Source organism: Hemicordylus capensis, chromosome 2 (assembly GCF_027244095.1).
Source record: "Hemicordylus capensis ecotype Gifberg chromosome 2, rHemCap1.1.pri, whole genome shotgun sequence".
Taxonomy (NCBI): Eukaryota; Metazoa; Chordata; class Lepidosauria; order Squamata; family Cordylidae; genus Hemicordylus; species Hemicordylus capensis.
The window spans coordinates 375,876,556-375,902,765 of record NC_069658.1 but is presented as its reverse complement, the minus strand read 5'-3'; the positions used below and the strand labels follow the sequence as shown (position 1 = coordinate 375,902,765).

At 41.8% G+C, this 26,210-nt stretch overlaps 1 protein-coding gene across 5 annotated transcripts in view; it reads right to left on the bottom strand.

Moving 5' to 3' along the window:
• Positions 1 to 22,285, bottom strand: part of GABRB2 (gamma-aminobutyric acid type A receptor subunit beta2) — a 227,312-nt gene extending 205,027 nt beyond the window's left edge. For 2 of the 5 annotated variants that reach the window (XM_053296058.1, XM_053296059.1), the window contains exons 1-4: positions 21,878 to 22,285; positions 20,763 to 20,996; positions 20,520 to 20,611; positions 19,469 to 19,536 (exon numbers count right to left, since the gene is read on the bottom strand). In XM_053296058.1, coding sequence (XP_053152033.1) covers positions 19,469 to 19,536; positions 20,520 to 20,611; positions 20,763 to 20,839 — 237 coding nt within the window. In that variant the 5' untranslated portion in view covers positions 20,840 to 20,996; positions 21,878 to 22,285. Of the gene's footprint in view, positions 1 to 19,468; positions 19,557 to 20,519; positions 20,612 to 20,762; positions 20,997 to 21,877 lie in introns of those variants that run through there. The other 3 variants (XM_053296061.1, XM_053296062.1, XM_053296063.1) reach the window with 3 other exon arrangements.
• Between the last annotated feature and the right edge of the window lie 3,925 nt (positions 22,286 to 26,210).

The window sequence follows — 26,210 nt, the reverse complement described above, 5'->3', positions numbered from 1 at the left end:
AGCTTAAATAATAAGAAGGCACCTCAGCTAGATGGATATACAGTAGAATCATATAAACAATTCCACTGAATTTTACTTAACTTTCTTTTGCATATAATAAATGAGTGTATGTGATCAGCAATAAGGCCCAAGTTCTGAAAAGAGTCCAAAATAATTTTGATCATCAATCTGATAAAAATTCAAATCTCCCTGAGCCTTTAGACCCATTTTACTATTAAATCAAGACTGTGGTTTTCCATCACAGCTAGATGGTTAGGGAAGGAGGTATCACCTATTGATAAGGATCAATCAGGATTTATCCCCGATTGTAGAATGGGAACAAATATTAGATAAATAGTTACAGTTATAAACAGGTATTAACAACAAAAGAGAGAGTAGTTTTACATGCTGATAAAGCTTATAATAGAGTAGGATCACATGTTTAGTTTCCACTTGGAAGGCATTCCGTCTTAGAGGTCTCTTTACTACATATATAAAGTTTGTGTGCTAGAATCACTGTTCCTCTAACAGATGTTGTTCACTACAACTCCCAGCATCCCCAACTGCAGTGGCCTTTGTTCAGGAATTCTGGAAGTTGTAGTCAACAATATCTGGGAATCCCTGTTAGAGGGAACACTGGCTGGAATTCTGAGGCAAGAATTTTAATTAAATATCTTGACAGATTTCACATGCAGAGAGGGCCCAGGCAAGGTTATCCCCTGTCCCCATTGCTGTTTGTGCTATTCATGAAACCATTAGCTAAACTTAATAAAGTATAAATGGAGCTGCTACTGATAAACAGGAATTTAAAATCTCTTTTGTATGCTGATAATGTTGTGATTGTACTAACAGACGTAGTCAGCATTATTTGAGGTCCTGCAGCAATTTAGTTAACTGCACAATACAGGATTAATTGTATTAACAGTTTTCAGTTTGTAGATTTGCAGGTTATAACGTATAAGATTCAAAGAACAGTATAAGTTTCAGACTCAGAGCAACCCTCAAGGACAATTTTTTGGGCGTCACAGTCAACTTCAGAGGGAAAGGAAGACCAACAAATATCGCCCCTCAACCATTGCACCTATGCACTGTTATTGCATGAGCACTATGTTAGTCTGAATGTCAGCCATCATTCTTTCACTGCTTCTAGAAGCTAGAATAATCAGTTAGTTACAACGATGGGGAGTAATTGTTTTCCCTCTTCTTTCAGAAGGCTGAAACAGTGCTTACAAATAAATTATTCGCAATTCCTATTCAAAATGAAGGTTCTTCATTATTCAGTTATTAAAAGACTTTTCATAGGTGCAAACTTGTTTTACTGTTATAGAAATATTACTCTAAGCTTGTTTTGGATCATTTCTGGGTTTGTTTTTTTTAAAAACTCAGCTAGGAGAAAGTTATCTAGTCATTGTATGCCACAGAATAGATGTCTCATCACCAAAATGTCAAGTGATGCATCAAGTGTTGATACATCATTCTGTTCTCAAAAAGTCAATCCAATTAAAGAGTTGATCAAAATGAAATCCTTTACTTCAGTCCTCTTATGAGTACCTCACCTAACACATACACAGACTTTTGATTCCAATGAAAAAGGCTTTTAAAAAATTGATTTGCTTACTGTGTACTACATATGCAGCTGAACAATACTAAAGTGACACAGTTGGAGAGTGAACATCATTGTAATCACATACTATAATTTCCCTACATATGCTCCACAAACAAATGCCTGAATAAAAGTTTCTAGAGGCCCATGGCAAAGCCAAAGTTTCTCAAGGCCCATGGCAAAGCTTAAGCCCAGACACAACATACTCATGATGAAGAAACAATTGAAGATTATTTATTATCATATTTTAATACCGCCTGATAAATATCTATATCTATATCTATATCTATATCTATATCTATATCTATATCTATATCTATATCTAGAGTACACAATCCAAATTACAATATAAAACAAAAACATACAATTAAAACACTTTCACAGAATAAAAACAATTTAAAACAATTCAGAGTGAAACAATTAAAATAATTTCACAAAATAAAAACAGTTAAATGACACAAATACATGGGAGACATGCTCCCAAACCCAAGGGGTTCCTGCAAGTTTTATTTTCAGCACCTACTTTCCTTAAATTCAAGAGCTTGTTAGAAATGGCAAAAATTAGGAGTTTAGTTGAGGACGTTGTTAAGAGTGAAACTCAAAATTCTGTGATGCTACACTTTTCCCAAAATAGCCTGTTTGGGGGCTCCCATAAGCACCCTTACACCTCATTTGGAACTATAGGCTTGTAGTTTCCATTTTGCTTCTGAACTCACGAGGTGGGCTCACCATTGGCTTGCATAAAGCTAACGCACAAGCGTATGTCACTTGGCTGCAGGGTTCAAATTTTTTTCATCTCTGTGTGTAATGAGTTTTGTTCTGGGTGGGAGTATCAAGGTAGTGTGTCCCACATGCATTCAGGGTGGGGCCTTCCTGAAACTTGTGAGCCCAGGCTTGTGTGCACGCCTTAGAGGGAACACTGCTTGGCTGGTAGCATGGGGGAAGGTAACTCTAGGTCAAGTGTGACCCGTGACTGAAAGAGGACTATTCCTCTGCTCACCTCTCTGATTTCCGTACAGGTGAGGAAGCCGAAGTAGACACAAGTTAATTAAGTGCTATTTCTCTCAAGAAATAGACAAATATCTCCTCCAAGCTAGCACATCAGATTAGATCAAGCTTATAGGCTTCTCAGGAAAGAATAAGATAAGAGATAACTGGCTCATCTCTCTAACAAGAAGTGTTAATGGTAGGCTCAAGGCTCGGGAGGCAAAGTCCTTCTTGGTCACATGAGATAAGCTGTAATGCGCCCACTTCACCCCATCCTGCACAGGTTTCTCAACCTATTCGCCTCATTGTGCTGGTGGAGCACACCCAGTGAAGTTTGAACAGGATGGAAATGTATTATTTTGGTTATCATGTATGTCACCCTTTTCAGAAGAAATGTGCGGTCAATGCCCCTAGGCAAGATGTGGCCTATTTCTGTCCCCGAGACCACCAAACAGTGTGTCCTCTTCTCTGGATTCACCCACTTCATGTGCTTGCATATGGGTATCAGCTATACCATCTTCTTGTGCCTGGTCTCTAGAACCTGTCCCACTTTTCACCTCCAGAATGGTCTTGCTCCTAGGCCCAATTTGTGCAGTACACTTGGCTACATCAAGAGACTGGTCCCTCAAGATCAGACCTCCTCTGGATCATTCCTTGCTCCCTGTCTCTTGTGTGGCATTCAGGTCCCCGCTCCTACAGTCTGCCTTTCCCAAGGAGAGCTGTCCCTTGACATCAGTCAAGCAACAAGTGTCCAAATACACCACCGGATAGGAAGCAAGATATACTAATCCCTGCTCTTAAATCTTTTACCCCCTTCTTTTCCTGCTCCCCCTATTAATTCTAAAGCTGTTCTCTAAGACCATCTTTCTGGTCAGCCTTGAGTGACTTTAATTTGGATCTCAAGCCAAAGCGTCTCTTTGTGAGCTTCAATCTAGTATTAAATGATATTATTAGGCTGGTAAGTTTTGCTACTTATTATTGGGTTGCTTACTAATCAAGATTTCCTTTTTCTACCCCCAAAACCCTAAAATAAACCTGATTTTATTTTTGAACTTCAACTCTGTCAGTCATTTCCAAGTCCGAAGCTTTGCACAAATTTATTCTGAAATGGGCGGCTCCCTCTAAGTTTGTGCTGGTTCCCCACACAACCCCAAAAGTTAGTTGGGGTGTTTGCCAATTCCCCGGGAGCAGTATCATTAACAACACACACATCTTATATTACACCCAGGATATATTTTTCCACATAAGCATGTCAGACTAATGTTAACAGTAGAAACAGACATCATTTAAAAAATCCTGCACTGCAAATCTAAAAGGTTTTCAAGCCTCCTATTGAGCACAGGAATGATCTTTCTGTGCATGTTTAATTAAATATGAACATAGGAATATAGGAAGCTGGCATATATTGAGTCAGACCATTGGTCTATCTAGCTCAGTATTGTCTTCACAGACTGGCAGCAGTTTCTCCAAGGTTGCAGGCAGGAATCTCTCTCAGCCTTATCTTACAGAAGACAGGGAGGGAACCTGAAACCTTCTGCTCTTCCCAGAGCGGTTCCATCCCCTGAGGGGAATATTTTACAGTGCTCTCACTTCTATTCTCCTTTTGCAACCAGGGCAGACTCTGCTTAGCTAAGGAGACCAATCATGCTTGCTACCACAAGACCAGCTCTCCTCACAGAGATATCATTCCCATGTTCACATGAGCTCTTCTCTTCAGAGTGGAAGTGACCAAACCAACAAAAGAGGAAGCGTAAGGCTACATGGGCACAGCATTACCAATTCCTCTCTTACAAAAATTTACAAAGAATGTATGGTTCAGAGCCCTTCTGCTCCCCATCAGAGCAGATTTTATAAGATATGGACTTGGTTATAGATTCTATTCAGTCCATATGTTTGAAGAAGAATATGTATTTAAATGCATCAAGCTGTTTGAGTAGGAAATAAGTACTTAACTATGTTCTTGAATATTATTATCCCTGTGATTTAAAAAAATGCAGGGATTTTTAGCAGAAGAGTAATTGATAGAAACTGCACGGAATTCAGATGGAACAGAAACAGAGATATGTCCATCCCTATCACACTTGAAGGCCTCTGCAATACTTTCCTGAGAGAACCCTTAGGACTGCAGAAACGAGGGTGGGGGGGAGGGGAGAAAAGCATGGAATGGCCACTGACCTCAACTCCACTCATTGTAGTTTACACTCTGATGTAATCATGACCTGGCCATGTAGGGGCCCATTGCACATGTGCAGCAACCTAAAAAATGGCCACCGCTACAGGGAAAGGCCCAGAAAGTGCCAGGAAACACCCAAACCATGCATTTCTTGGTGAAATAGAGGCCAGTGGGGGTGGAGGGAGAACCTCTGTAGGACCTCCCCACCCCCACAGCCATGGAGAAGCCCCCCGCCCAGAGGTGATAAGTACTAATTTTTTAAAAAATCAAAAAATCTCACAACCCCCCTAAACGAATTGTGTGTGTGTGTGTGTGTGTGTGTGTTGTGTGTGTGTGTGTGTTCGTTCAGTACAGGGTCAGGCTGAACCAGGGTGGTTTGGCTTGACCTCCAACTGTTGAACCAAACCAGTTCAACATCGAACCAGTTTGCACATCCCTAGCAAATACTGCAAATGTAATTGACTTGCTGAGTGGGAGTGGAGCCACTCCATTCTCTCTTCAGATGCTCAAGGTTGCCCAATCCTTAATTCTGTGTCTGGGGGGCGGGGGGGAGAGGGAAGATTTCCGGTGTGTTTTTTTTTTTAAGACTAAAGAAACTAGGAGTTGCTAGAACAGAATTAGTGGTCTGCCACTTCTTTTTTAAAAAGAAGGCTCCTCATTTTTAGATCTTAGGGAAGGGCTAGGCACTAATGCAGAGAAAGGCGCTCTGCACATGAACTGAGGTACACTGCTCCTAAATTCTCAGAGCGTGTGATGAAGGAACAGGTTGCAACTTCCCATTAAAACACATTTTGCTACAGATGACAAGTCTCTCTCTCCTTCATCCGCCTGTTTTTGTTTGTTGTAATTGAGCAATCTGATCAATCCATATTGCTGGCTAATGTGTCATGATCTCTTGGGTGTTTTTTGTTTTTTGTTTTAATTCCTAGACTTTTTCAACAAAATAAGATTATTGTGATACATGGTATTGGCAGCAGTACTCAGTTCTTGATAATAAGCATCACTTTTTTGTTTTACTTCTAAGGCTGCAGCTGTATTTAGTTAACTGGAATAAAAATGCAAAGATCAAGCTCTTACTCTCCTTTTCTTACAGAAATGGACAAAATTTGATTGACTTTATTATGCAAGTACCTGGTAACTTTGATGTAGAAATAGCCCTTTGGGGCAATGAAGCCATTACAGAGTTTTTATTCTGAGCATCAGTAATGCTGCTAGCCCCCTTGGGCAAAGTTAAAGCCTAATTTGGGCTATAGGAGAAAAGGTGGGACAGAAATGAAACTAAGGTAGTGTTACAGTGGCACTAACGCTATTCATGTTTCAGAAGCTGAACATTATGAAAAATAAACAGCAACATCATGTCTAGAGTAAAAGTCTGTATGCTCCTCTTTCTTTTTCTTTCTCCCGTTCCTCCTTTGAAATATTCTGTAGAGCTAGAGAGGAGTAACATTGTTGGCATTCCCAGGGTTGTTACTAAAGCTTCCCTTCCCTATCTTGGACATGAGCCTTCATTTTGGGCACATAAACAGAAGCTTATGCCTCAAAGTTGCCAGTCTGGGAAAGGTGGGACACGCAGTGCTCTTGCATTTTCAATAAAGGAAAAATTGTTGACCACGAAAGCAAAACTTCTAGGACAAAGAGAAGAGCCAACCTCACCTTAATGCAATCAGAATAACTCTCTGGCACATATGAAACCAGAGTACACATCAGTTTTGTGCCTTTACCATGTAATGCCTCTCCCTTAGGTCCCACAATGCAGAATGTATACATTTTTACATTTATATACCACTTTTCAACAAAAAGTTCCCAAAGCAGTTTACATATAAATAAATAAAAAGGCTCCCTGTCCTCCAAAGGGTTCACAACCTAAAAAAGAAACACAAGATAAGACACCAGCAACAGCCACTGGAGGGATGCCGTGCTGGGGATGGATAGGGCCAGTTTCTCTCCCCGCTGTAGAACATCAATTTACCTAGCCCCTGCCTTTTGTGGGCCTGGAAATTCCATTCAGAAGCCTCCTCTGCCTTTGTTAATCATATTGTTGCCCTGAACTGCCAGACCCCAGGGTGCTTGCAGAAGTTGGTGTGCTGGCAGACACTCTGCCCAAGACTGCCCTACAACTCCTAGACAAGTGCTTGCCTTTGCTGTCCTCCCTGCAGGCGGAACCCAAGCCCTGCTTTGCTGAGCATAAGCCCTGCTTTGAACTGCTGCCTGTGGGCACCCAGATACTATTAGATCTATTTGGATTAGGTGCCATCCTGACAGCCTAGAAAGCCCCTCCAGCCACGGCCTTATGGCAGCATGGAAGCCACATCTCAGGCCTGAGATCCATCCCTCCCCTCTCACACTCTCTTCTCAAGAAACAGAAGAGTATATATGCAGCTCTTTCTTTCTCTCCCCCTTTCCTCTCTCCTTATTTCTCAACCTTCACTTTCATTTCTTCATGTGGCCTTACTTTGGTCATTCTCTACATCTCTTCCATTCACTCCAATGCCATACACATGACAGGGCCTTCTGTTATTTCCTCCAGGCTTTAGAATGCTCTCTCCATCGGTGTCTGTTTCCTGGCTTCCCTTGCTCCCTTTAAAAGAGCAAATAAAGGTCTTACCTGTCTGTTTTTCAAGCCCATGTGCCTTATGGGGTGCTGGTTTAGGAACATGGGAAGATGCCTTATCCCACTCAGACCACTAGTCCATCTAGTACTGTCTTTGCTGACTGGTGGCAACTTCTCCAAGGTTTCAGGCAGGAGTTATTCCCAGTCCTACCTGGAGATGCTAGGAATTGAAACTGGGACCTTCTGCATGCAAAGCAAATGTTCTAGGGCACCATCCCCTAAGGGGAATATCTTACAGCACAGAGTGCTCACTTGAAGTCACATTTCCAAAAACTTATCATGGCAGAACCTGCTTAGCAAACAGGACAATTCTCCTGATTATGTTCTCTTGATGCTCTGTCTGTATTTTATGGTTTGTATTGCTGGCTGTCTTAATTTACTGTTATATTTTGATCTTGTCACTTTGGGATAAATTTTAGGGATGTGCAAACCAGCTCGACACTGAGCCAGTTCGATGTCAAACCAGTTTGGTTCAATGGTTTAGTGTCAAACCGAACCACCCCCTGTTCAGTCCAACCCTGGACTGAACACCCCACAAATGTTCAGGGGGGTTGCAGACCATATATATATATATATATAGTCTGCAACCCCCCTGAACATTTGTGGGGTGTTCAGTCCAGGGTCGGACTGAACAGGGGGTGGTTCGGTTTGACACTAAACCATTGAACCAAACTGGTTTGACATCGAACTGGCTCAATGTATATAACTTTTTAATATATATATATAAAAAACTTTATCCCCCTCAGAAGAATTCCTGGAGGCGGCGGGGTGTCTGCGGAGGTTCCCCATCCCCCTGCCGGCTCTCCTTATGGCTGTCTTCAGCTGCTTTTTGCCTGGTTTTCAACCTTCTCCCCTCGGCGCAGTGGCCATTTTGGAGGACGCGTGCCTGCACGATTGGCCTCTGTGTGGCCCAGGCCAGGGTTTTGCAAAGGTGTAGTAAAAGTGTACAGCCGGAAACATTTCAAAAATGTGCAAAACAAATTTGACCAGAGACCTTGGTGGAGCATTAAAAAAAATGAATTTATGTATCAAAAGTACACAGCACTACAGTACTATATCCAAGACTAAAGCTCCTCCATAACTTCGCATACAAAAAAATAGGCTCCTTTAGAGCTGCTTTGTCTGTTAACTGAGATAGTAGTTTGTATATACACAACACAAAATGGAGTTTTACCATAGCCCCATTCAGGCACCAACATATGGGGCACCAACATTCCACATCATGAGAGAATTTCTCCCCAAGTACAGCACTGATCTTCTCAGAAATGCTGGTCAAAGACCATAATGAAGTTTGATTTTATTTGAGCTTCTAGGAAAAATGCTATGCTCGGGCAGGACTAACAAGCATGTTGGCTGGGAGCAGGATTTATTGATTCCCTTGGAAGCTGCACCAAAGTACAGCCTCCATATTTTGATAATACCTGAACAGGATTCGTGAGCCATAAAGATGTTTTCAGGCTATTGGGCAATTGGCCTTTTCAAACAAACTGTGCATTATCATGACTCAAGCTCTTTCATGCCTTGGCCAGAGGTTTATAACTGAAGCATGCATTATTAGATTTCTTTCTTTTTAAGAAAGCCTTAAATCTTAAAACCCAATTCAAAGTACCCATGATTGATTACCTTTAAAGCAGGAATGAGGAAAACTTGTCTCTTTATTTATTTCATGGAGAACAGGTCTATCAATGGCTACTAGTCTGGTGGCTATAGGCCACCTCCAGCCTCAGAGGTTAGATGCCTCTAAATACCAGTTGCAGGGGAGAGACAGCAAGAGAGAAGGCATTCACACACCTCTTGCCCATGGGCTTCTCAGAGGCATCTGGTGGTGCACTGTGTGAAACAGGATGTTGGACTGGATGGGTCTTGGGCCTGATCCAGCAGGGCTGTTCTGTCATATTTTCTGCTTTGCCTCCCTACACTTTTGGATATCATGGAAAGTGTGCAGTGTCTTCAATACCTTTGCATTTTTGAATGCGTATAGAATATCTTTTAGTCCGTTTAGGACAGGGAATCATCTTATTTATTTAGTTTTCTATGTAAACCACTTTAAGCACTTTTGATGAAAAGCAGTATATAAATATTTGTAGTAATAGAATGAAGAAACACGTCTGGTTCCTCTTTTCAGTCTGCCAAGCTTTTTAGCCAAAAGTGTCACAGCTTTTACAGAACATTTGACTACAGGGGCATGGAACCCTGCCTTTTCTTGTGGTAGCACCCATGCTTTTGACTATGCTTTTATTGAAAGTACAATTAGCCACATCTTTGTTGAGTTTTGAGAACTGGTTAAACCCTGAGTTTTCAAAAAGCCATTCCGTGCCGGCTGAAGCTGGCTGTACAGTTATTTGTTTGTTTTTAGGGCAAAGCTTTTTGTGTCCCTTGAGTGTATAATGATTTTCTAGAAATGATTTTAAAATTTGTTTTATCGTTGTGGTTTTTATTATATTGTATACTGCTCCAAGTGCTGCTTAGGTGGCAGATAATGTGGTCTACAAATACGTCAAATAAAATACTACAAATAAAATAATGCAAATTAAAATAAGCTAAGATGTCTATTTTACAAAATAGACTGGAATGGACCTATGTCTCAAGGAAGTAATTCATACTTTCAAGGTCCTATAAAACATTTAATATGCAGTAAAGAATACGGGCCAGAGTTTGCAAGGTATCTCAAGCCCCATGGTTGATATCTGGCTTTCAAACAAGCTTTTCAGCTTGTTTTCTAGTTTTGTCTCTTGGAAATTGACAATTTTGTCAAAGTACCTAGCAGCACAAACTTTGATTCTTGAAATAGAAGGGTTCTGGTGAAGCAAATATCAGACTCTTAGAAGCTTCTTCTGAATAGAAAAGATCCATTTCTTGATGACCAAAGCACTGCTGAAGCCATGCTCTCTACTTTACTCACTCAAGTGCCAACAAAAGCTATAATTCCCACATACTCTCAGCTTCAAATATTTCTTAAGATACATTACTCCTTTTCCACCCAATAAGTGTTTTAAACTTGTCAGTAAATTCGATCTCCACTATTGATCTTCCTATCCTTCCCCCATCTTCTTTCTATTATGTAAAGGCTGATTCTGACAATGTCTTGTACTTTCTAGCTTACTGTAGTACCTTACAGTCATTGTAGTGTCTATACATTAGTTTAGAAAGCAGTATGTTAGTTTTCCTCATTAGACATAGTTCCTTAAAGTTCCTGATCAAGTGGCTAGGTTCATTCCTCCCAAATAAACTTGTCCTCCATGCCATATTTACATCTCTTAAATGTCCTACATTGTAAGAATAAACTCTCATATAGCAGCCTTGCCAGCAACCTGTTGAAAGACATGAGCAGAAAAATTGCTTTAAAAAAAAGAAAGAGCCCTTTCTCACGAGCAGTGAGAAAGGACTACCCAGTTTCCACAGAGGAAACATGAAAGCGCTTACCTCCCCACAGACAATTGTTCTGCTGTCCCTGGGCAGGCGAATTGCCTGCCCAAAAGAGCACTGGCTGCTGCCAGCAGCTCTGAGGGTTGGGGTGCTGGGATGAGCTGCCACATATCGCCCCACTCCCCAGAGCTCCAATAATACACTGTGTGGGTGCGAGGTGCATTAGGGGGATCTCCCCTCCCCAAATCTGTCAGCTTTTAACATGTTGACTTAATTTGATTAATCTTATTAGATTTATTTTACATAGTATCTATTTTATTGTTGTGATCCACCCTGAGCAGTATTGTACTGTAGGGGTGATGTATAAATATTTCAAATAAATAAATAAATTTTCTGTGACATCATAAAAATTCAAGCAATAGCTAGGAGAAAGACTGGGTCCAAAGGTGCTCCCCACCAGGCCTCCGCCACCCCTAGACTTCTGTCATCAGTCCCCCCACTTTCCCAAACTTACTTTGTGGAGGTGAGTAGGGATGTGCACAGAACCGGGCGGGGGAAGTTCGAAGGTGGGGGGGGCTGACTTTAAGGGTGGAGGAGGGCACACTTACCCTTCCCTCTGCTTTCCCCCCACTGGCGCTCCATTTCAAACCGGTCCGGCAGGGTGGCAGCATACCTCCCTGCCGCCCTGTCTGCTCCTCGGACCAGAAGCAAGCGGAAGTACCTGGTGTACATGCATGACTGCTGCCCCACTGGACTGGTTTGCAATGGAGTGCTGCTGGGGGGAAGCAGCAGGGGAGGGTCTAAGTGCACCCTCCTCCACCCTTAAAGTCAAACCCCCCCCCGCCTTTGAACTGGCGGAACCACTGGTCGTACAAACCAGTTCGGAGGCCCATAAAAGGCCTCCGAACAGTTCTGTGCACATCTCTAGTGAGAAGGGAAACTAGTGTCAGGTAAGGCTGAGGATGACCAATGGGCCATCTTCACGTTCCAATATTCATAATGTTTGAGAATGCCCACTGTTGCTGAGAACACTGACTTGTGTGGGATTTTTTTTAATGTGCCCTGGCTCAATCCATTCAGGCAGAAGGAAGTAAAACTATGGACCCCAGGGTTCCTGTCAGTGATGGAGGCTCCTGAACATGTTCAGAAACTTCTTCTGTGTTGTGGTGAACAGCCTTTCCCTAGTGCCAAATTCTTCCCCATTCCCCTGCAAAATATACGTGGGAAAGAGAGTAACTACTGGCATGGAAGGCTGGGGACATTGGGTGCTGCCTAATGACAAACTGAGCTGAGCTTCAGGAGGGAAGACTTCTCTGCCTCATAATGGTCACTGTTTTGTTTTAAAACTGGGGAAGCTTATTTCCAAAGCCCCCCACCATCTAATATTCAGCGCCATTCCCCAGTTCATTCCCAGTATCATTTTTAAAGAAACCAAAATTATTTGGATTGTTTCCATAACTATTTGCTTAGAAAAATCAAATAGCAGAAAAAAGGTAAGGCCTTTGCACAATTCCTAAGCCCTAGAGAAATGCAAACAAGCAAATCCTGTACTCCAATAATTTCCTAGGTTTGTTCCCAACAGAAATATTGAGCACCAGCTTGGGAAGATGACATGTTTTTTAAAAGAGACACACTGACAGTGTCTATCACCACACAAATCCCACTACAACTGTATGTTATATATATATATATATATATATATATATATATATATATATATATATATACACACACACACACACATACATACACACACACACACATGTGCGTGTGACAAAATACATCACTGATTTACACAGCTTGTTATGACAATCAAAAGGCAAAATTATTTTAAAAGTAGCTGCATAGCGGTACTACTTCAAAACACAGCTTAGACGTGGGGGGGGGGGGTGTCAGTCATTAAAATCTAGCCTCCCAATTTGTTTTGAATGCCAGGGCTAAGCCTTCAACCTACAAAGAAAATAAAGTACTAATAGAAGTAGTAGTAGTAGTAGTAGTAAGCCCCCTAATGGTGCAGTGGGAAATGATTTGCCTAGCAAGCATGAGGTTGCTGGTTCGAATACTCGCTGGTACTTATATCAGGCAGCAGTGATATAGGAAGATGCTGAAAAGCATCATCTCACACTGCGCAGGAGGAGGCAATGGTAAACCCCTCCTGTATTCTACCAAAGACAACCATAGGGCTGTGTGGGCACCAGGTGTCGACACCGACTCGACGGCACATTTTGCCTTTAGTAGTAGTAGTAGTAGTAGTAGTAGTAGTAGTAGTAGCATACTGCTTTTCAATCAAGTTCAGAAAGCAATTTACATGACAAAAACAAATGAGAAACTGGTTTCCTATTTCCAAAGGGCTCACATTCTTAAAAGAAATACAAGGAAGATGCCAGCAACAGCTACTAGAAGGCATACCATGCTGAGCTGAATAAAGAGGGACAGCCACGCTCCCCATACTAAATATGAGTGCCACTACTTTTAAAAGGTGCCCCTTTGTTCAGTTAGCAGGTGTAATAACACAAGAGTGCCTCTGAGCATACACAGAATACATTTTCACCACTCCTGCGTAACCACAAAGCAACCTTCAGTTCATCTGGGAAAGCTTTTCCAAGTCATTGAGTTTTGAAATGAGATGCTTCTATATGGCAAGAAACAACTATGCTTACAGCATACCAGAGCCTGGTTCAAGCTATCCTCTGACACATGCACATATTCTTAAAGGTAAGCTCCATAAGGGTTGAAAGATAAGTTTCAGAGTATTTGTCTACAGTCATGCCATTTCTTATTTTTAGTTCACTTTATTGAGTATTTTGTAAACAAGCAACAAATGTGCAATCAAAACTGGGAAGCAACACAAGCAATATAATTCTTACGTCATGAAACTACTGAGAAACAACTGAAAAAAACTGGGGAACACCGCAATATAAAAGGCTTTGCTCCAGTTATTTTTCAAAATGTTTCAAATGTAAGAGTCTAGCATATGCTTAGAATTCATCATTTAAAATTAGACTACTAAACAAGCTGACAATATGTCCAGGGTAAATCTTATTAATGTAAGTCTTGTTAAGACAAACAAAGCTAGTAAAAAAAATAAGCACTGTTTTTAAAACATCTGGAAACTCTTGAATACCACTGAGGCAATAGAGTCACTTAAAAATATCCCCACCCACCCCCCACCTTGCTCTTGCTTTTTAGTCAGGTCTTAGTGAGCTTTCTCAATGGTTGTAACTTGGTTGTGGCATTTTTTGCTCTTGATGCAAGACACCCCTTTTCTTCAGCTTTTCTTCAGATGTGGATTCCCACATGCTCTAAAATATCAAGTTATGATGGTTTTGGAAACAAAAAGCAAAACCTAGAAGGGAAAAAAAGCAAAACTCTTGGGGCAAAGCTCCTAAATTTGTTTTGGTTGGGTGAGGGGATCAAAATTTGCTTCTAATTTAACTGTAAGTGAAATTTGTTAACACCCCTACCCAGGAGTCTGTTCTGGGAAATTATACATTGTAATCCTAAGTGGCTGTTAGTTTATACAGTTATATATACGTGAAACAGCTCTGCTTCGACTGTCTTGTACATACACTGGGCTGTCATGGCCTTTCCAAAGGCTACAACCTGCATGATGTGGTTGAGGTCCTCTCCATCCTTTTCCTCCCATCATATGACTCCTTGGAGTGACAAAGGCCTAATTCAAGTAATGAAGGCTGCCGCCTTTGCAAAGGCCTCTCTATGTAGCAGCCAATAATGCCATCAATCTTGCTCGTGCCTACAAGGTTCTGCAAATGCTCAGTAAGACTCACATATCAAGGGACCAACCAGTACCCATCACAGTCAGTGCCACTGGAATTGCAAATCCAGTCCTCCCTATTTCAGAATCCTACTGAAGTCCTCCACTGAGTTTTGAATTATACATCGTAATCTCGCTAACCAGATTGTACTAGGGGTTAACAAGATATGGTACTTGCCCTTTTTGATAAACATTATTCTGTTTAATGGTTGCTTGACACCCTCTATCTCAATTTCATTTATATCTAGAGTAGCTTTCCATGCTGAACAAGTTGTCCATAGAGCTAGAACAATTTTGTTACAAAATACTTTAGTAATATTCTGAATCTTAAGAGAACTAGTATGGTTCAGGGAACAGGATGACAGACTTAGATCTGTAATTGTTGGGTTCAAATCCCACTTTACTTAGTCCCAATTCAAACATCTCTTTAGTAGTGTACAGTAGCTGCTACCAAAATTAATTTTCTCATAATCAGGGTTCCACAGGGCTGTAAGTACATATCGAAGTCTCCTTTCCATGTAGGTCTGCTAATTAACAAATAACCTATCGTAGAGGTACTAGATGTTTGACATAGGTGTGAGTACTTTCCTTATGAGCCAATGGGTGCATAGAGAAAGGAGATTCACACATCTTGTAACTGCATAGAACCATCAATTCATGGAATTCACTGTTGACAGCAGTCACATCATCAAGAGCATAGGCCTCATAACTGAGAGGGCCTGATGAACAAGATTACACTCAGCCTCCATTCTTCATTTGTACAATTAGAACTGTAATTCTCTACCTCAAAGGTTGATATGGCAAAAGCAATCATGCACACTGCACATTTAGTCTGTTATATAAAAGATGGATAACCATAATGAACAAATATAAGAATCTATTTACAGCATTCCTTATTTATATAAAATATTAAAATCCACATCTCAATGACTTTAGTTATATGCATAAACACAAAGATATAAACACATGGTAGCTGGATTTAAATTTCATATTTTTGTTTATCTCTGACCAAGATTCTGAAGCTATTTATTGTTATTGTCTGAAAGAAGATATAGTTTGTCATTTGATCACTGCATAGCCTGCTCTGTCTAGATCCATGTTGCCACACTATTTGTAGAAAAGGAAATAAAGTGTATCTTGCACTGAACATGCTAGTAAGAAGATCCAAACTTTAGGGAAAACAAGGATTAGAGATGAAACTAAAAATGTGCATGCAAACAAGAAAGGCTTGAACAGCACATATGAGCATGCTACATACAATTAAACTGGGAAGTAATAGAAAAGCAAATGTGAGGGAAATTGACATAATTGTAGCAAATCACAGAACCAAGATCCCCCTGTAATCTCTTTTAGGAATTTGGAGGCCATTCAAGGCAATATGGAAAACACTACATTATTTTCTTATAACACGAATGGCATGAAATACCATCCCGGTATGTATAATGAATACAGAATTAGTTTTGCTGCAGGGGACAGCTTCCCTCAATCCTTTTTTATTTTTAGAATGGGGATGTGCAGCAGAGAGGTGGAGCACACAGCTTCCAAGTAACTAACTTTTAGAACAAAGGTGACGAGAAGGGAAAGGGGAAAAGAGTTTTATGAAGAGGTGGTGAGGAGGCATTCTTGAATGACGAGGAATATCTCTGCTAGTTTTCAGCACTTCTTTTCACGAATATTTCTGTACCCTGCACCTCCATAATATAGAAGTGGCACTCAGTTTCTGAAATAATAAAATTATTTACACACACACACACACAAGCATGGTGAGAGAAGATGTTGTGTCACAGCTGCCTATGAAAGTCACAAAACCTTAATTCAAAGTATCACAACGGGTGCTCTATCCTGAGGAAAATTACTTTTCCCAGTAATAAAATATTGTATTTTAAGCATGGGGGAAATGTGATTAATGCAGTGCAGAAACACTTCCTTGAGATAAGGCATTTCATATTACAATTGTTAACACAGTATCACAACTGTTTGATATGCTAATATTTTGTTAGCAGTCCTATTTACCTAAAGTGTCAGTGTGCTCTTACAGGTCTATCATATCTTGACTCTTTATATGTAGATTTCCATTCTCTACTTCAGATGTATCAGTATGGTGTACAGAATAGACAGAACAGAACCCCCACAGGGTGGGGCAGGAGTATGTCATAGTGTCACCCCTGCATCCTTCTTTCAAATCACTTCTCTATTCTGCAGAAATAATCTCTACCATATTTAATCATGGTACTAATTACCCTGACACTAATATTTACCATACTGGCACCAATATTTGCCATTACAATATTAACCACTAGCTTAGTGGGGCCTACCTCTGAGTAAACATGCATAAATTGTGTTGCAAGGCAAATAAGTGACAGAATAATAAATTTACACACACACAAATAATATTTTGTATGACCAATGTCAAAATCCCCAATGAGTCATAGCCTGATTTTTATTCCAATTAAGAATGTCCCCTTCAAAGAATTTCAGGTGAATGAAGACTCTTTCTTTTGTCCACAGTACAGACAGACATCAAGTGCCTCATGAAATAAAAAAAATCCCTAGTGATTTTTGGTCACTTGGTATCCATCTGATTCAAGCAGGCCTTGCAAGGCCAGATACATTTTATCCAAAGAAAAATAATTCTAAAAAAATATCATCGTGTTAGACTACAGACATTTTCCCACTCTTCTTCTGGACACTGATGCAATCTGCAACCAACCAGACAATGGTAACACTAAAGTTTCTGTTTTCAAACTAGAAGGAAACTTGACCATTGAACAGACTGCATATCTTCCTACTAAAACACTACCAGCAAAAAAGAACAGAATGGTCCCAAAGTTTTTCATGTTAAACTAACTTTTCAGGTCACTATAGTGATAAGTAAGTTTTGTTCTCAACCCTCAAAACAAATGCTGTTATGTCCAGAAGATAATATGATATCTATGCCTCAGATATTTTGCATTGAGCAGAATTTCAAAAACATAATTGCATTTTCTGACCATACTGACAGATCTTCTCAAACAAGCATGCAAGAAAATACTTAAATAGCAGTGGTCTACACTCAATCCTTACTGTAAGCAGCAAGGATGCTTTTGTATTTCTTTCTCATTTGACATTATTAGCCTTTCTTCCTTAAAGGCATCTTATGTTCTAGGATGACTTTAGGGAAGAAAGAAAGTAAAGTCACTAGGAACGTAGCCATTTAAAGGAGGCTCAGACATGAAAAGCACCATGAAAATTAAAAAGTTGACAAGTATTTTACTTGAATACAAGTATTTTAAAATGCACTGGAGAAAGAGCATTGATATTTTATACAGTGGAACATTCTGTCAATATCATGAGCACATGCCAATAACCACTAAAGGAAAACAAACAACAAACAGCTTCCTGACTCTTCACAATACTGGGCAGCTATTACTGAAAGTGTTAATTCATATCACACCAATGAATAACTGAGTCAAACATCTGAGCAATCATCACAAATGTAAATATAGTGGAACATTTAAATAATAAATTGTACATTTTATATTAGAACTGTAACTCTTAGTAATGAATCTAACTCATACAATTGCATAACAATATAATTTCTTTTTGATGTGATTCTGGAGACCATCTTATCAGTATACCAACTTCCATATTTTACAGTGCTTAAGATACTACCAATTATATAATACATGCATCAAGACCAGGTATGTGATCCTTTAACAACCACAATGGAAGCTGAGGTTAATAACTATTTGCAAAAGGAAAATAAAGTTTGGTTATTAATCATATGAAGGATTTTTTCAGAACCTTTATGAACACCCAGTGTTTTTCTTACTTTCCTCACTCCATTAGTGTCTTGTGTAATGGATATACATGGAACTAACATCTTTCAAAAACTTTGTTTAGGCAACTCCAGAAAAACTACTCTGATACACCTTGCAAATGATTAAACTGAAAAAATTATTAATTTTTTTAAAAAAATGTCTTGGGTACAAAAGGGCACTCTATAACAAACCTTTAAGCAAATTAAAATGACTTTTCTAACTATTATTTTAAAAACTGGAAAATTCAAGAGATATAACATGGAGTGTGAGTGTACTGTGCAATCAAAACTACGTCTCATTCTGAAATAGGTACACCCCAATTTCTCCTCCCTCTTAAGGCCTAGATTTGCATCCGGTAGTATGCTCTTACACTTTAGAGCTGCCAAGATACTTAAACAAATCATCCATGCAATTTTTAAAATTGCATCTAACCAAGTTAGTAAACTTAACTTGTCTGTTTAGGTATACAGCACTGATTTTGATCCTCAGACACTCCAACATTCACTAGAATAATCAAATTTTCACAAACAATAGACAAGAAAAGGATAGAAATAAATTTTTAAAATTGCCTGAGCTGCCTATGCAAACAGATGTCAGCAGGGGGCGCTCCTGCATGAAGCAAAAGAAGGCCAGCATTGTTCCCCCAAGTCTCTCAGTAGCACTTAACTGTATTTCTGAAGCAGTATCTGCTAAATAGTAAGACTGTCAATAAATTGTACTAGCTTTGAACACACAGGAAGTCATAACGTTTAAAATCCTTCAGGCATTACAGTCCAAGTATTAATTTGGGGGGAAAGAATTTATGTATAGAGGCCTCTTAAACCCGATTCAAATCAGGGACATTTCTGTGGATTTTTAAAAAATGTAATTATTTTCTTAAAGGCTTGATTCGCATTATTCAGAAGATTCAAACAGCCCTTACACCAATGCTTAAAACATCATTTCACATGGTTTTTTCTTAACATAACATATATGTAGAGAAAATACAAGTAACAGATTTTGTGGCAAGGGATGGCCTAATTACCTGGAGAGCAAAGATGCACATTTGTGTCAAACACGAAATAAAGAGAACTAATCAGAAGAAACGGCATTCACAGTCCCCAACATGTCCTTATTTATTCCACAGACCCTAGTAAGAAGGGGGTGGGGAAGGAGCGTGAGAGAAGATACTCACCATATTGACTTCTGACACCATGTCTATGCTGGCAATATCTATGTTCATGCCAACAGCCACAGGCGGACCTGCAACGCAACAAGATGGTCTACACTGTGATTTCTCACAATTTAACTCATTCAAGCAAGGCTCATCCAGACTAGAGGTGGGCTGCAAGACCGACCAAAAAGCGGGTCTTGCTTCAGGCATGAGATTGCCCTGTATGGCTTCAAGGATCGCCATCAGCAGCCGGGAGGTGCTTTACATAACCAAACTCACACACACGTGTTTATAGCAGGGGAAAGTGTCTTTCACTGGCCAGCCCGAGATACACCCCAGCAGCCTTGCTGAAGCCAGTTTGAGTGTAAAAGCCTGCTGCACAGCCTCACTCCTGCGAGCCGAGCCATGCCACCACCTGCACAATCCGAGCAGAGGGGAGCTGGCTTGGGGATTCCAGACGACTTTGCCGGGCTCTCGAGATGGCATGCTCGCCGGAGAAATAACAGACGGGCGTCTGTCTGTCTTAAAGGCTTCTAACTTGTGCGTGCAAAGAGGATCCAAGGGGATCCAGCGGGTTTTAAACACCAAGACACGGAGATCTGTTTCCAAATGCAGAGCTCACAGGGGGTTAAAATGACATTTTCGTCTCCGTTAGCAGTACGTCTTGTACTCAACAATATTCACTGTGTGACCACAGGCACATAAGGCTGGATGAAACCAGCGTTGGATAAACTTAGAAGAGATTTGCATCTCAATAAAGCCAATTAACCAAGAGTTTAATTACGCCGGGTTCGTAAGTGATCGACACATATCCACGCTACCACTCACTCTTACGATGCTATACAAAGGGAGATTTCAGTGATCGCATTACGACCCTTCCTAGGTAAAAGAAAATTGGGGAGGCATTCTTTTAACTTTGGGTCAAGCTTCAGAAAATGGCAACACACATGCAGAGAAGTAGCACCCACAACACGTTTGAACAGACACACACAGACACGCGCGCCCGCGCATAACCCCGAGAAGGGGCAGCCTGAGCGTGGAGCAGGCTCTTCCACAAAAGCAATCGAATTACCTCCAAAATCTGGCCTCAGCCGAATGTCGTAGCCCTTCAGCAGTCTATCCACCGTCTCTTTTACCAGTGACATATTGCTGGGGTCATTAGCACTAAAGAAAGGGGGGAAAACATAAATACAGAGCGATTGCCTCCGTCTCTTTCTCCCTCTCAAGATGCATTCTGCACCTCCCAGTTTAACAGAAGCATACAGTACAATTCAAAGTGAAGGGGATTTTTAAAAAAGATGCTTTGATCACTTACCTCTGTGCACACACCACCGTTATTATTAAGGGCAACGACCAAATCCCAAAGCAACCTTTTTTCCGGACTCTCAGCATCCCTTTAGCTTTTGATATGATTTAGGGTTTCAGTGGAAGAGAAGAAGAGATCCAACTTATTCTAGCCAGTGCAGTAATTCTAATGTGGAGCGCATGCGCACGGCGTACCACAACATCAAAAGGAGCAGTGGTTGCTGCTGGAGATGGAGCAAATTTCCTTGCCAAAAAAAAAAGGGGGAAAGGGGAAAAAATTAAAGGGAAAGAAGGAAATGCATTTTTTTAAAAAAAGTAATCCACAAGAGGTTTAAGTGTATATTTTGTTGTCTTTTTGAGTAATATAACATGAACTACAGCAACCGAGGAAGTTTCAGGAGTTGCAAGATACAGCAGTTTTGCAACCTAGTTAAAAGGGAGAAATGTTCAAAATCGGATTAGGAATTGGGGGCGGGGGGGGGGGAAGGTTAAAATAAGAATTCAAGGCGTGTATATGAGGGTGGGGGTGGGGGGCACAGCAGCTAGACTTTATGCTCCTTGGGAATAGCAAATGGTGAGAGAAGCGACGTGAGGGGGTGTCCGGGTTTGCAATGGGTGGCTGAAAAGGGCTCAGCCTATAGCATTTTGGGGAAGCGGGGGGGGGGGATGTTAAATGATGACGAGTTTCTTGAAAGGAGTTAGATGGCTGCCTTCTCTTCTGGGGTGGGGGGAGAAGTGGTCTTGGAGGTAGAGGAAAAGGCTGGGGATCGCTGAATGACGTTATCAGTCCTACGATCTTCAAGCTTCTTTTCGGCGGGGGGGGGGGAGTTTAAGTCGAGCCTGCACAACCTTTACGCCATGCAAAGGGGCCGATTCAAAAAGGCCAGGTCCTTAACAAATAAGAAGCATTCTTCTCCTACCTAAGGAGATTAAGTGGCTAGTAAGGATGGGTAAGGCGGGATGGCGATTATGCCTAAATGCACCACCGTGAGAGGGAAGGCTGAGAAGGGTGGGGGGAGGGCAAAGAGGGGAAGTTACCCTGAGCAGGGATCTAGGCTGTCAGTGACCATGCTGCTGCTGCTGCTGCTGCCGCCGCGGTGCATTTTGCACTCGCTGCCTCCTTACCTTCCTGGGTAGTAAGCTGCAGAAATGCAACGTTCGGGGCTGGAATCAATGCCTCCGAAGAAAGCAGAGAGGAGCAGCAAGCTGATTTGGGGATGCTTTGAGTGACATTTCAATCCCCAGAAGCCGAATGAGACCTCAAAGGCTTCCTTGCAAATATGCCTCCTTCTGCTGCTGCTGCTGCCTGCTACCAGCTCCTTTCCTCCGCCGCCGCCGCCACCTCCTCCTCCGCCTCCTTCTCGTCCTGCAAAAACCCACTTGGAGCCGCCGTGGATCTGTGCTGCTTCATTGAACGGATGCGGGGTGCGGGGCTCAAGTGCTCGCCTTGCCGGGGAGTGCACACGGGGAAGGGGAATTAGGCAGCAGAAACACTCGGATCCTTCAGTTAAGCAACGAAATATTTAATTCCCTGCAGGGAAGAGGAAGAAGCGGGAACGGGGGGGGGCGGGGGGAGCGCTGCACGCTGCGGGAGGTGGAGGGGCAGCGGCGGCGGGGAGAGATGTGAACTGTGCTTGCGGAGGAGACGCCAAAAGCCGCCCATATCTATTCAATAAACGTTTAGTCATTCTGCACACACAGCCCATGACAGGCGTGCCTAGCGCCCCCCATCTGCCTGCTGGCTGCCTTTACTCGCTGTTTCGGAGAGGGCTGGAAACCCGCTCCCGCCCAGACTAATTGCCCTCCCCCCGCCCCATACACAAACATGGCATAAAAGCGAGCGGGAAAGGCTGTTTCAGACAGAACAGGCGCCTCGCGGCAACCCGTAATAAACCAACGCCTGGGTGAAAACAGGGCTGCCCACAAGCAAGGTCTCCAAGCCCCGGGTGACTAGACAGGAAGCGGGAGAGCAGCACCGGCGGCGGCGGCAGCGGCAGCAGCTCCTTGAGCACGTATGGTTGTGATTGCTCTGCCTGCCTGGGCAATGCATGTCACCCGCAGAGGCGACCAGACCAAACGGGCAGAGAGCGGACTACTGCGGCGCGCACCGGCACAAGCCAACCTGGCTGAGGGAGCGGCGCAAGAGGCCCCGCTACCCTGCTGGGGCGGTTCACCTGAGGCGGGGGAATACTCGCGCGGGGAAGCAAGTGTGGCACATAAAACCGCACCCCACAGGATTGCCAAGTGGTTGGATTTTTGTTCGCCAGCCAGGCTATCAAAAATCCCAACTTGTCATGAATCCCTGCCCCAGGATAGCATTTTGGGGCGGCCAGGCGATAGAAAAACTCAACCTGATCGTTTCCTCACTAGTTACATGCTGATGATGACTAGGCTATCCAGTGTGCAAACTGGAAATGTGAGCTGCTATGGAGGGGGTGGTTTTTTGACAGGTGGCACATCAGAAACCCTTACCTGTCAGAATTCCTTACCTTCACCAGACAACTGATTATTTGAAGATTTGGATTCTAGATCTTGACCCAAATAATTATAGCAGAGTCCCACATCCTTTGCAACAGATAGCATGAATAAAGAGGATGGAGATATATGTGTTCTAACAATAATCACAATGGCTGCTGCATATATATTTGAGTAACATAACATACTAATGATATAAATGAATTTTACTAAATTTCAAACTCTTTTTTTAAAACAAATATAGCCATAAAGGTATATGCACATGTACATGCTCACATTTTTCCAGAGCTCTGTGTAGTACTTTACACATGCTATATTCAGTTTCCATTTAGATAGCTACCATGTTAACGGTTGCATGGCATGTTGAATTTTTATAGTGCATTTTAAACAACTAACCATAACCCTTACAAAACCAAGTACTGTATCTGTGTTTTTTCTGCTTCTTTTTTAAGTATACAATTCTTTGGTTCTAAATAATAAAAACTAGCACTATTCGCCTTCAGATTTCTGTGAACTGTGCAATCACTTTTTAAAAGATGTGTAGAAAACAGTTAATCTGGAAAAAATAATAATCAAGGTCATATGCATATGGTTAAATGCCACATGAGAAGAAACATTTCATTAATTAGGCCTGTAAAACTGTTCTATCAAAACGTGCTTAATTCCTTTTTTCTGCTTATATGAGGAACTGTATAAATACGAAAAGTATGCATGTAGGCTGTAAGGCAGAGCTGTGCTCTTTTGCATTTGAGACTCAGCTGCCATGATATCAAAAGTTTCTTCCCATATTTTAGAGAACAAAGGGCATCTAAATAAGAAACATCTTAGGAATAACCAACTGAATACATTTTCTAGGTCTATTACTCTGAAGAAACACACAAGTAAGCAAGCAGAGCTACAATTTGGAATGAATGCATATTAGCAGACAGGGGAAACCCCATTAAAATCAAAGTATATGTAGCAGTTTTGACCATAGATTGTAGTATGAGTGTTTTGTTGTTGATGTATTTACACATAAAACATGTACTTTATACAGTTGCTATATCCAAGGTTGTATATTGTGGCATAACTATCCAGAAATGATTACACTCACTCAGATGACCAAAACTGACCTGATACTCAGTACAAAACTGATGCTATCACCCTAGTGGTACAATATAGGAGTTCATTTTCATCACAAAGCAAACAAATTTATTTCCCCTGCAAACATAGACCAACCTCCTTGAACCTCAACATAAAGAGATTCTTTAGTTATCTAGAATATAAAAATTAATGAATGAATTGTTTTGAGGGGGTGCTGTTGCTAGGCTTGCATAGATATCTCTGTGTTACTCAAGGATCCCACCAGGCAGACCGAGGCAATCACGTAGGGCACTAGTTCTTGGGGGCGGGGTGCTGCCACCCAGCCACCCGAATAAATTAATTAAATTTTGGTGGGTAGAGGCATCCCCCTGCCTCAAAGTATACCAACCAGCAAGTCACATTTCTGCAGTGCCGCTGCCTACCTACCTACAGTGCTGCCTGCCTGGCTGGCTAAGAGAAAGGAGATGCTTTGCTGAACCACTTCCAGCACCATATCTCCCAAGGTGGAAGTCAAATGGGCAGGGTCGACCAGGCTGGTCTCTGGCTTGCTTTCCCTCCTGGCTGGTCTCCAGCTTGCTTTCCTCCTCCCCCCTGCTCAGCGTTCTCTGTTCCCACCCACTCCCTGCCTCCCTCCACTATGTTACTGCTGTGGCTGCTCAGGCGGGAACCATCCTGCTTTCTCAAGTGCCAAGATGATCTAAAAGTAAGTGGTGCAAGTGACAGTTGGCTTGGTTGAGTTTGAGCCTGGTTGGTCACAGAGGGAAGCTCATTACTAACTTGGCAAAGAGGCACCTTTTAACGTGGTGATTCTCTTTATTTAGCAGGGGGAGAGTAACTGGCCCTATCCACCCCCAGCACAGTACCTCCAGTGACTGTTGCTGGTGTCTGTCTTATGTTTCTTTTTAGATTGTGAGCCCTTTGGGGACAGTGATCCATCTTATTTATGTATTATTTCTCTGTGTAAACCGCCCTGAGCCATTTTTGGAAGCGCGGTATAGAAATTGAATTATTAATCATCATCATCATCATCATCATCATCATCATCATCATCATCATCATCATCCAAACAGACAAACATCTGCCACACAATACACCAGATATAACTGTAGTCGAGAAGAAAGAAAAAACAAGTTAAAATAATCTACATAGCAATACCAGGGGATAGCAGAATAGAAGAAAAAGAAATAGAAAATCATCACCAAATACAAAGATCTACAAATTGAAATCGAAAGGCTGTGGCAGAAGAAGACCAAAATAATCCCAGTGGTAACTGGCACACTAGGTGTAATTCCAAAACAACTTGAAGAGCACCTCAACACCATAGGGGCCACAGAAATCACCATCAGCCAATTATAAAAAGCAACATTACTGGGAACAGCCTATATTCTGCGACGGTATCTATAACAACAGCAACAACATTGACAATAAAATTCAACCATCCCAGGTCCTTGGGAAGGACTCGATGTCTGGATAAAACAAACCAGTCAATAACACCTGTCTGACTGTGTAAATAAATAAATAATAATAATAATAATTACAGCACCAGCTGTTAAAAGCTGCAACAGAGAGGTTGGTTGGCCCTGAGGAAGGGTGGGTGTTGGGCGGACTCCTAACTCTTCAACTCTTTTCTCTCTCCCACTGTACCCTCAAACCAGCACAGGCTAGTCATTTGCTGGCCTTCTGTGTGGGCTGATCATTTGAGCTAGCAAATGAGCAGCCTGTGCAGCTCAGGTTAAAGCCGGGGCTCCAAACTTGGCTGGGGAGGCATCAAAGTTTAACTTTGCCTAGGTGCCAAACACCCTAGGGCCACCTCTGGTTCCATGCAGGGATTCTTTACCTAGGTGCACCTAGGTAATTTTGGATTCTGGACCTCAACGCCTTTGGTGGCTCCCCCACCCTT